We start from the raw sequence: 12,118 nt of genomic DNA, 5'->3' as shown, positions 1-12,118 counted from the left end.
AGAGCAACAGATGCTTCTGGCACATAATCCGCCTGACCTGCTTTAGGACGAGAGGACTTACACCTACAGGTGCCCAGCTCCCTCTGCAAAGGCAACCTGGGGGACGAGCTCAGGTGTTTGCTCTGCTGCTGCCAGAAACAGCGCAGGATGTCTCACAGCCCTTCTTTCTGCAGGAGTGCAGCCACCGTCTGCAACGCTACAGTGACATGCATTGCACGGGCAAGCTTTCCACCTAGGGACAGACTGTGTAACTCTGCTCATGTGTAGACGGACAGCGGTTACTACGGGTTGGGAGTGAGTGGAAGCTGGAAGGGCAAACCTGACACCCTCTCCTCCCCGCACACCTCAGAAGGCACTCAGAGCACGACTGGGAACGGAAAAGCAAGCGGAGCTGTGAAATAAAAGCATACACTGGCATAAGTAACATGCAAGAAACACGGCCAAGATCACACTCCAGAATGACCGCAGCGAGCTCCTGATGTGCCACAGAAATTATATTCACACGGGAATGGGCCTATGGACTGGGAGCAGCATTTAGAAGAGCATTAGACCCAGCTGATCATGCGGGGCCATTTTAGACTCGGTCAGAGGAGGATTAAGAAGAAAAGGAAAAAGCTTTTGAGATGACCTGCAGGTTGACAAGAGTGACAGCGCATGCAGCGGCTGCAGCTGGTGACCAGCCAGGGCTCCCCAGCCCTGCTCCCCATGGCCCCGAGGCCCACCACTGTTTTTAGGGAGGTCGATAGCTCGAGTTTAAAGACTTGACACAGGACGCAGACCCCATGCAACAGCACCGGCCCCGCATGCTGAATGAGCTCATCTTTCGGCAACCTGTGAGCGCGCAGGGCTGAGGTGTAACCGTATACACTGTTGACAATCACTGAAAACCGCAGGCAAGTAAGAATCATAATCATTTCACGGCAAAGTGTGAATGTGAGTCACGTCCCAGCGCCAGCTGCAAGCTGTCTTCATCCCCAGAGAAGAGCACTGCCCGGCACTGGCGGCGGCAGGGGAGCACTCCTCTTCACCCAAACCCCTTTTCTCACATTACGCTCTTACTCCTGCTTCAGTACATGAGCACTCACGTATTGAGCCATCAGTTTCCCAGCACTTGCAGAAGACCTAAAGCTGGCACTGCCGGCTACTTTATTTTTAACACCGGGCAAGTCTCATCATGCCTCCCGAAGGGGATGAAAACCAGCCACCAGCCCGAGCCCAGCAGAAGCAGCTGGAAGGGTAGCAGTCCCCATGTCTTGCGGCTGCTCCCTTGGCCTGAGCAGGCTGGCAGCCCCTCTCCCACGCACCTTAACAAACACCCGTCTCCGTCACCCCTGCGGCTGCTGGAAAAGCCACACGACTGCAGCAAGGACCCCAGCATGGCTCTGGGACCAGCCGCAATGGCTGGTGGTCCTCTGAGCACACCCCACCTCTGAGCACCCAGCTCACCCTACAACTGCATGGCTGTGTGCCCAAGCAGACAGCGATACAAACCCAAGGCCCTGTTCTGCATCTTAAAAGCAGAAAACAACACCGGGGACTAGGCAGCCACTCCGGGTTTGTTGGTTAAACCCACTCTTAGAGGAAAAAACGAATGTCACTAGATAAGTGCTGGAGGTGACCCTCCAGCATCCACTGGCCACACAGAACAGTGTTGAAGCATGAATACTCGGTTGTTTTGTGCTTGCAGGGTGCCAGCACAAGGTACTGCTCCAGCACCGCGGCTCCCAAGCATGTTTACACTGCGAGCAAGAGCCCAAGCCAGATTAAATTTCAGATACTGAACCATTTGCTCCAAGGGAGTTACATCAGCAGCTGACTTGGCCTGCCCCTCTCTTGTTTGCTTCTCTCTACCTTTGAAAACAACGCCCGGCTTTGGTTTTATCAATCAGAGCAGTCTCCACTTCTGCCACGCTCCCTGTGCTGCTCGCTGAGAGGACTCCACACACCAAGCGAGCTGGGATGACATTTAACTAGGGGAAAAAAAAATGCAGAGAAGAGGAACCTGTGTTTTTAAAAAAAGAAATCTCTAGTGAAACCACAATTGTGCAGCTGTCCCAGCTCTGCCATTTCTGCAGCACATTTCAACACGCTCATTAGCATTTTTACGGAAATAAAGTAGTTAGCAATTGGTATGGTATTCATCATTGCTGTCAAATGTTGAACAAGCTAATACAGCTCAGCATTCTGCAAGTGACAAGTGTTGAGAAACACTGCTGCGCTCGGCCAGCTCCCAGGACTGCTTCGCTGTGGAATTTTTCTACTGCAGCCTTACACTAGTGCTGAGAAAAGGCCCCTAAAGATAAAAATAAGCACGGACCTGCTCCCTGTCCTGTCTCGTAGACTGCTCATACCAGGGAGGGAGGCTGGGGGTCCCCTCGGACAGCAGCTTGGGGGAGGCCACGGGTGTCTGCAGTGACAGCGGGTGCTGTGCAGGGGTGAACACACTCTATAGAAACCTTGGAAAGTCCCCGAGCTGCCTCCTTTCAGGCAGTCCTGCCGCCACCACCTCAGCTCATGAATTATGTATCTGTGGGAAGGAAAGAAGCGCAAATGCATTAGACAAGCAGCTGCCAAGGGCTCTGGTGTTACTCACACTGATGCGTAAGTGTACGTGGCCACGTTGGGTAGAGGATAGCTGCCAGCCCAGGCTGACAGAGCGTGTGCTACCAAGACATCGAGGCACCAGAGCAAAAGAGAATGAAAGCAAAGTGGCCATTATCTTTGGATGCTTTTCTGAGAGGGTCTGGGAGTGGTTTAGCCCCATACATCAAGCCCACCCGAGCCACGTGCCCTCCCAGGTCCCACTGCCTCTTGCTACTAGTAGCAGATGCTGGTACCACCTCCTTCTCTTCCAGTCCTTTATTTATCAACTTCAGAAGAGGAGAAATAGAAACCTTTAAGGCAGCCGTCTCTGCTACTGCATGCATTGTGTGGATGTGAAGCAAGAGGGGAAGCAAAACTGCAGCACAGGCTGATGTGGTCACTACCATCTTGATTTGCAAAATGCTAATCGCTTCCTTTCATAAGAGTTTGAGATGTAACAGCTGATTAGAGTAGGACTGCTAAGGAAAAGTCAGTCACTAGACAGGTAGAAAGCAGAGCTGGCAAGACTGCTGTGTAATATTGCATTTCCTCACTGACCTGATACATTCCTCCCTTATTTATCCTTGCCCCTACTCTCATCACAGACTGATCTCTTTTCTGATATTCAGACTAATTTTTTCAGAACAGCACATGAGCATACATACAGCACCTAGCATGGCTACATCCTGAGCACGCTCTGCTTCCTTGAGTTTTATTATGGTACCAACGAATAAATTAACCTGCTAATAAAAAAAACCCCAAAACTCCCATTTCTCTTTTAGACCAAAGATAATTAAATTACACATTAGCTACAACGTAGCAGAACTCTCTGTTCCCCCTTGCTCTTTTCAGGTGTGTTTTAGCTTAGGTATAATCTGCATTTGGAATAGACTAGAATAGTTCAGTTGAAAGGGACCAACTGGTATTTCTAATATCAAACAGTAACTTTACTGGAAAGTAAACACTTGGCTATGTTCAGTTAAGGAAACAGAAATACTCAACATATACAAAAGATGATTTTTTTTTTTTTTCCCAGAGGGTAAAATCTTCTGCTTCCCAAGTTCACCACTCGTAATTCAACAATGAAGTATTTCCAATGCAATTTGTTATTTTGCACTGTGATTGGCTATACCCTATGCTGAAAATTGGATAGCTAGATTATAACACCATACTACAGCAGCAAGAACTTAAACCTTCTCATAGGCCACTCATTCCTAAAGCCTCAGATACTAAAACTGTAATTTCTGTGTCTGGACACTTGAATGTACTGGGAAAATTTAAGGCTGTCATCAGATGAGTACGCATATGCTGAGGCACTGCAGTATTTACTCTGAACTTCCTCTACAAAGCTTACAGTAACAAAATCGTGATCAAGAAATTGATAAACACATGTGAAGATCCTCACATGGACGGAGCAAACTGTGATTTGAATGTGCAATAAATGGTCAATAGGACTATGCCTTAGGATTGACTGCAATCAGCTATCATGATAAAATGAAAAATTACTTGCTGACACTAGGTTTTCATAAACATTGCTTAAGACGTTAACTAACATGAATTATAATACAACTTTTTACAGTGTAAATATGGGTTGGAAGTCTTTCCATTTAATACTTGAAACAGACTTAATTATCAGGAGTGTGAGGCCATCAAAACGCCTCTGGTTCTGTTTCAGCACAAAGGGAGTGCCTCTGTCTGTTCGTTCTCATTACGCACTTCTGGTATGCTCCATCAAGACCCAGGAGATGTGAACAAACTAATAAAATTGTTCATCTTGGCTGTGGTTAGTAATGCAGTGAGCAAGAAAGTGAGGGTGGAGGGATGCTGCTTCTCTGCAGAGCAGTAAGATGTGACTATTTCTTTGCAAAAGGTGTCATGAGCTTTCGTTTACTAATACAGTGACAGCTGTGAATTTATCTATGGGTGGAAATCTTTTTTTAAGAATAATTTTATAACTTCACTTAGGAGGTTATTGTAATGACCCACCCTGTTTTTCTCAACCCTTAATCAGCTGACGATGGCAGCCTAAAAGACTTTTCCTCTGTTACAACTTTTGTCTTGATCATGTCTGGATTTTTCTTCTGGCAAGCTGATTTCCTACAAATCTGTACAAATTCTGTATGTTTTCTTCAATCTGATAAGAGGAACAGATCACAAGCCACTTTATTAAGAAAGTCGGGATAATTATTCTCAGAGGATAATTATAAAGTGGGGAAACTGAAGAAGAGCAACATGAAGTAACTTGACCCAGTTCTCCTGGAGAACAGTGGCAGAGCTGGAGAGAGGTGATAGCTCTCACGGGCCTCGATCCTTTCATCCTCCATCCCTGGGGTATCCCTTATGCGTGTAATGAGGCAGCTCAGGAATGTTTATCTCAGCCATGGCCGCGAGACAAATCCCGAATCAAATGAAGAAAACCTCACGTGGGCACTGGGAGGGGATGAACCCATACTGCCAGACTCTGAAACCATTTGGGAGCCCACGGGCGAGCAGGGGCAGTGGGTACCACTGCCATGAATATTCCTGGCTACCACCGTACACCAGCAATGTAAAGTTCTTTACTTGCAAATCAAGACCTGTAAATAACAACAAGGAGAAAGGGATAAGTAATTCTTCCACCCTGCCAAGAACCACCTGCAATTTGACGCATTGACGCACCTGAAAGCTGTTTCCGATTTTATGGGGAAACAGTTGGAAAAGCCTCAAAGTAACTTTTTTCTGCTCTAACTTGCACGCTACAAAGAGGAACGAGGATATTACGCAGCATTGCAGAATCAATAGTTATTGTGGAAATTATTGGTTTGATGTCAAGGCCAATTAGCTGCAAGTGAAATTAGCACATACGCTGTGCGGGAAGACAAGTACATGTTCTTCCCCCGATGGGAGAGATGTTGGCTATGAAGGGCCTCCATGCAGGTGTGCACAGAAACTTTGTAATTAGCGTCAGATTTCCCAATGCTGAAAAACCTAACACCAGCTTCTTCTCTCAGCACATGAGAGTCTGCAGCAATGACCTCATCTGTCCTGTAGATGGAACAAACTGAGAGTGGACAAACCTGCAGACCGGACTGACCCTTTGAATTTGGATTTTACACCTGAGAAAGGCTATACTTGGCCAACCCAACTACTCTCCCCATGTCAGAGAACCATGTTGGCTGAGGTCAACTCAAAACACCATCTTATCCCTACACCTTCCCACTATTGCCCAGACTTGCACCAACAGAAATTTTACTCCATGTCGCAGCTAGAATTTACTGCATTTCATGGACTAATCTATGCTATGCCTGGTTTGGCTACTGAGAAAGAGCTCAACACCTGAGACTAAGACCTGCTGGAGGATTAAGTGCTTTAGAGGAGAAGATAACTATAGATGCAGGAGTAAGTAACATGCAAAGTTTGTCATACTAAAGGAAACTGGCTGCACAAATTTCATTAAACTTTAAAGATCCAAAAGAAGCAAGACAAAGGAGCTAGCTTTCAGGACCTCCATTCAAGGTGGTGTAAAACTAAATGTTTTTGCAGCACCATAATCCACACTTTGAATCTCACCCTGGGAGCAGCCAACACTGAAGAAGACCTTGCAGAGGCCAGGAGGGCGAGAGCCCAGGCAGGAACGCAGCCCCAGGGCTACGCCGGCTCTCCCTGCGTACCCCTTCTGCTTCTCCTCCGGACCTCGACTCGCCTGCCAAGCCAACCACCCCCACCACCCCACATTCACAAAATCAGTTCCTCAGTTCAGCAGGGAGCTGGCACCCGTCACCACCGTCGCTGAGCAACACGGCACAAACACCACCACGGAGAAAGGCTCCTGCAACGCTGCAGGCTGAAGTCAGCTTCCTGCACCCGGCTGGAGGCTGCCCGCCCCGCGGAAAACCCGTCCACCCCTATCTACTCCTGAGACCTCTGCACAGCAGCAGCTCAACCCCTTCTTTCCACAAAAGGCTTTCAGGGCCAAAGGGGACTTTTTCTTCTGGCTTATTAAAGCAAGTAAGATGCACCGAGTTGCTCTGCAGCCTGTGATCTGCATGTGATCGCTGTAGTCCCTTTGAAATACAATAAACAGTAGAGTAAGCCTTGGCTCACATGTCATCTTTTGTGCTACGGTGTGTTACCTTTTGGTGGGCAACAGATCTCAAAGATGTTCATGTGAACTCATTGACCCCTGAAATAAGGAGAGCTGCCCCGATGCACATTCGTGCACCGGAGGTGACAATGTCAGGGACAGCATTTAGGTGAGGATGGAGGGGTACAACAGAATCCCCTGGACCTCCCGAACATCATGCAAAATGCCTTCACTGGGATAACTTGTGCAAATAATGTAATTTCCATGTATCCAGCAGTATGCTGTGAAATGCACCTGCAACAATTCCTTGGGATAGTTCCTCTGTTATTTTTTATTTTATTCTCGAATCAGCTCTGCTTCCGTTTTGCTGAAGTGAGGCACCGTTGCGGTGGTGGAAATGGAAAAAAATACTCACAGCTGTAGAAACACAGAGACAACTCAGCTGGGGTGATCACTTATGTCCTGAGCTGCAAGACTCTCATAACTGAGATCTGCGGAAATCCCACCACACCAACACTCAGCAGCTACAGCAAAACCCTGATGCCTTTGTGCTTTACACTTTTGCAGAAACAGCCTTAGATTCTGGGGAGGTTCTGAAGCTGTGGCTAATACTGAAGTGAATGTACTAACGGTGCCATCCAGAGGTACTTGGGTGTAGCACACAGCTCTGTGTCAGCAAGGACTACTATACAAGTGAAAGAGAGGACCTATGCCTAACCTTATATATCAGACTTTAAACTAAACCTGCCATAAAATAATTACATTTTCTGTTATTTTTTATTTATCTTGCCCATCAGCTTTCATGCACTTGTTTTTTTCCATCTCTCTCAATACTCACCATGTGTTTTGATTTTCCATGTATACTAAATCAGTCACTCTTAAAAATATATACATCTCTGACCTCTCTTGGCAAACAAGAGCTATTTCATTTTGCTCACGATTGCTAACAACAGGACTGGCACCACATGCTCAATTTAGAAAGACACTCATCTGTATTTCACTGCCATACAATAGTACATGATTTCAGACAACAGCAACCACACATCGAAACAGGAAACGTAACAATGGAAAACAATCTTTTTTCCCCATCTAGAACAGCTGATGACTCCCTTTCAGCTGTGAAATCATGACTCAAACTTGATACAAGAAAATGTTTTCCCAGCATAGGATTATACATATTTATGTGTGTGTATATACAGTTTATGTCAGTTGCCTGAACAGTTTGGATGCAGCATCACCTGTGGCATATTTTATGATGGACAAAGTACGTCACAGGACATACTTGTTCAGTAGCAAAGGTACCTCCTCCTTCACTGACACCTGTATCTGTGTGACAATAAAATGCGGATTCACAAAGTGATCCTGTTAATATCAGGGTAAAATCAATCGTTGAATCCTCATTTTCTCCTTTAGGAAATTAATGGATTACACAGATTACAGACAAATAATCCAAATAGTACGAACTACATACTTTTTTAATCTTTTGGATTTTTTGAGCTTTATTCTGATAGATAACTGATTTTGAGGTGTACTACCTTAGAGATGCAAAAATACACAAAATACAATACACTTGTAACTTGTCTTTTTTTTTTCAGAAACCATCACTTACTGGTCCATTAGAATTAAGGCACTGGGTGTTACTTTCTCACCTTACACAAACTAAAACGAAAATGGCAAAAGAGATTGACTAGAAAACTAACAAAATAACTTTTCAGATAGTCTATGGCAAGAACCATTCTCACTTGCTGCATCCCTCCCAAAGTGGATCCTTCTTTTACAGTGTCAGTATTTGAAAAGCAAGAAAAACTGTAAAAATATAAACTATGTCGAATGACAGATGGTCATACTACAAAGAGGCATGGTTATGGTTAAGAGGAGATTTTGAGTGTTATGGAATCCAAACTTTAAACGTAGGGACTGATGTCTGCACTGCATTTGGAGAGTCACCTTGAGCTGACCTCAAACCCGACCTGGCCTGAGCATCACATGATGGCTTCATTTTCTACCAGTCAACCCTGGACCATGCCCTGTTTATAACTCCACTCAGGTCTCCTATCAGCAGCTGCAGGGAGGTAGCTCTTGGGTCAATGAAAGCACAGGATCATGGAGACGGACTTGAGGGGTCATTTGAAAGAGAAGAGTGAGCCTGCAGAAGCCTGCTCTCTGGTAAAACAAGTAGAGAAACAGCTCTCGCATTTCAGACATCTCAGTGCTGAATACATGTCTGGAGGAAATAGCAGACATATGGAGTCCTTCATAAAGCTGTGAGATATGACCCACAGAGATCACTGAGTCGTCAGTCTAATTTTATAATCTTAACCCTGCTAGAAGTTTCAGACACGTCTTATATCAACTGTACAACACTTTCATGCAGCAGCAAAAAAAATAAGCAAAACCCAAGAAACGCACCAGTTCTATGTACTGTGATAGAAAAAATTATAGCAGTAATTTAACAGAAAATATTTCTTTAAAAGATCAAAGACAACACGTCTTCCCCTTCCTGCCACTTTCATATACACAGTGTTTTCCCAAATTGTGTTTTGCAAATGAAAATGTCATCATCCACCCAAGCCTAACTGCTGTACAAGAAGGTGTTTGTTCAGACAACAAATGCAAGTGTACACTGACAACAAATTTGTGCCACCAACGGAAAAAGATCTGGAAAAGGCATGAAAAAATCTGGTCTTGTGCATTTGCTTTGAATGTGTACCAGTTTCCAAACTGTAACTCCTTTTCTTTCAGAAATTAATGTGTTGTAAGGAAATCAGAGTGCAGTGTCATTTGGCAGAAAGGTAAATACAAAAATCATTACCTACAGTTACTTCCCCTCTTTCCACGATTGCCCCCATGGAGCGCAGGGCGTAGAGCATACACTGACCTGTACTTCCCTGTCCGCACTTGCAGAGCTCTCATACCGCACCGCTGGGCGCCTCCTACATCATTCACAATATCATCTCCAATCATGATGGCCTGTCAAAGCAATGAAATACAGAAAAACTGGCGTCAGGTGAATTTTATTTCCGCCATACGTCACACTCCTTTGACATAACAAACAGCTTGATTTGATGTTTAATACTGCCATCAGACAAATTAAACAAGATAATATTGTCATCGTATTGATTAAAAGTCATCCTACCTTGAATGTAATTCATGCTATAGCTCGTCGAGCAATGTACTAGTGCAGTACACATCTCTCCAATTTGTAATCAATCACAAAAATCAAAGTGATTTGGCACAGTTCAAAGAAAATGCTGAATTTTATTAAGTTAGTCCTATTCTGTTCCTAATGCTGCACTTATGTTATGCTCCATGCAGTTTAAATTAAGCTTAACTTTTTAAGCATTTCCTTAAAATTGGTATTCTAAAAGCCAGTCAAAAGCTTAAGCTTGTGATCACTGAGATGTGTAACTTTGCAGAGCTTGGTCCCAATCCCTGCTCAGGTTGATACAGAAATTTGGAAAATCGCTGTAAAATCTAATTTATTATTTTTGCACAACTTGATATGATATGTACAGGCCTTGCATGGTTTGTGTTACAGTCAGCTTAAGTACATGCAAATACCAATAAACTCAACTGAGTAGATTACCAAAAAAAAATGTAACTGAGAAAAGACCTTCTGGCTGTGTCTGATAAAAACGTGTAGCATGCACGCTCACTTCAGAGCTCCTATCTTTAACAAATAAAGATTTTGTTAAATTGAAGCTTATCAACCAAGGGGTCTTTCTCATTAACAACTGCACCTTCAAAATTTCAAGTGCTTATTACCATCCTGCATTAACAATTATTACATTTATTTTATTCTTCAAATTTAAAACTAGTTGGGGGGCTCATTTTATAGTTTCAACAAAACCCAGAATATACACAAAACAGTAATCTTCAATTAATAAGCAAAAAAATCAGCTTTCAACCTTCCAAAGGCATTCTGGATTACTCTGAAGAGAACAGAGGTAGCACCTAAAACTGCGGTAACAGACCAGCTTTGAAAATATGTAATCTAGTTTATCTATCCAATTTTAAAGTGTGCTTTTGCACCTTCTGTATCAAAGTTGAATTTTATCTAAAATACATTAATTAGTTGCATCTTTAGCCACTTGATCTTAATCTTGTTGACTCAGCCTCCTGCTTCATAAACATAACTGCCAGGCTTTCCCAAAAGTGGCACCTTGCAACTTCAGAAATTCCTGCCTGAATTCCCATTCCTTCCAAGTACTTTTGATTATTTTCACATCTGCACATCAGATACATGGAGTCCCTATGCAAAGTGTTTCTTTTCTTACTAAAGAAACTGCCCTTATATTTTGTGTGGTTTGAGCTTTTTCTAGGGTCTGTCATGACAGGTCCTTGTCCCACATGTGGGCTTGGGAGGTTAAAGGCGTATTTGCAAGGGCACCAGGATTGCCTTAGATGGTGGCTGGGTTACTGAGAGCAGCACCAAGGGAGACTCTGCTGGGCATGGACAGAAAGCCAACCCAGCATTTTTCCATCTGTGGAGAACTGATAAATAGGCCCTTGTCAGAGAGGTCATGGGAACGAGGTGCACACGGCAGAAGCAGGGATTGGCTTCTCCAGAAGCAGCAATCTACAGGAATGCTGAGTCTTTTCATACAGCTGGCTGCAGCTTTAAGGTCAAAACCATACAGAAACTCTGTGTTGCAGGAGCCATTCCAGTTACCAATTCTGCCTAATATAAAATCCTCTTCTTCCTTTGCCTTCACATGGAAGCATGTCTTTTTTACATAGCATGCAACCGTACAAGAGCCCGTTCATCTTCTGTGTCACCCACACTTTGGTTCCCACTCTGTAAGCAGTCTGCTGGGCAGGACTAAATCATACATATTGAAGAAGTCTAAAAATACTAAAGCTCCAGAGCTATTTTTATTAATAATCTAATTACAACAGAATCTTCTCCCACTTATAACATAGCATGTAAAGGAAATCTCAGGATATACCTAAAGCTGCAAATGAACAGAAGATTTTCTGAGAGCATTCATAAACCAAACTGAGCTATCAACACGTATATCTGGAACAGCTTCAGCTGATAAAAACTAAATTCTCTTTTGAGTAACACATCAGGTGCGGTGTGCAAGATTATATAGACTAGTTACCAGCCCAGTCTATCTTCCATGTTGTTTTTTAATACTGTTCACGTGAGGGATGATCATCTTCCCTCAGGTGATGAGATGTAATAGGATGCCCTCTCAAGTCAAGGCTCATTTGTCTGGTACCACACTGAAGTAGTTTATTTTGAAACAGTTTATACATGCCTACCTGTGCTTCATTCTGCCTAGAAGAATCACCGCTGTGGCTAGGCTTTGAAGAGCTCCTTTAAGGAGCAGAAAAAACATAAGGACTTGTGACAAAAGGGTCAGAGCTGGGGAGAACATGCCCACAGGGAAGGAGCAGCAGCAGGCTTTGGGACAGGTAGCTCTGCCTTTCCAGCTCTCTGCTCACAAACCGCTTCAAAGCCACCAG

General features: G+C 44.2%; 1 protein-coding gene across 3 annotated transcripts in view; it reads right to left on the bottom strand.

Moving 5' to 3' along the window:
* The window catches only part of LHPP (phospholysine phosphohistidine inorganic pyrophosphate phosphatase), a 91,943-nt gene that overhangs the window by 54,129 nt on the left and 25,696 nt on the right, over positions 1-12,118 (bottom strand). For all 3 annotated transcript variants that reach the window (XR_012650187.1, XR_012650188.1, XM_075026582.1), the window contains exon 6: positions 9,525-9,616. Coding sequence is in view for 1 of the 3 variants with exons in the window: in XM_075026582.1 (XP_074882683.1) it covers positions 9,525-9,616 (92 nt within the window). In the remaining 2 variants the exon portion in view is untranslated. The remainder of the gene's footprint in view (positions 1-9,524; positions 9,617-12,118) is intronic.

The sequence above is a fragment of the Buteo buteo genome, chromosome 4 (genome assembly GCF_964188355.1).
Source record: "Buteo buteo chromosome 4, bButBut1.hap1.1, whole genome shotgun sequence".
Classification (NCBI taxonomy): domain Eukaryota; kingdom Metazoa; phylum Chordata; class Aves; order Accipitriformes; family Accipitridae; genus Buteo; species Buteo buteo.
The sequence above is the reverse complement of the archived record's forward strand: the minus strand, read 5'-3'. Positions and strand labels throughout refer to the sequence as shown.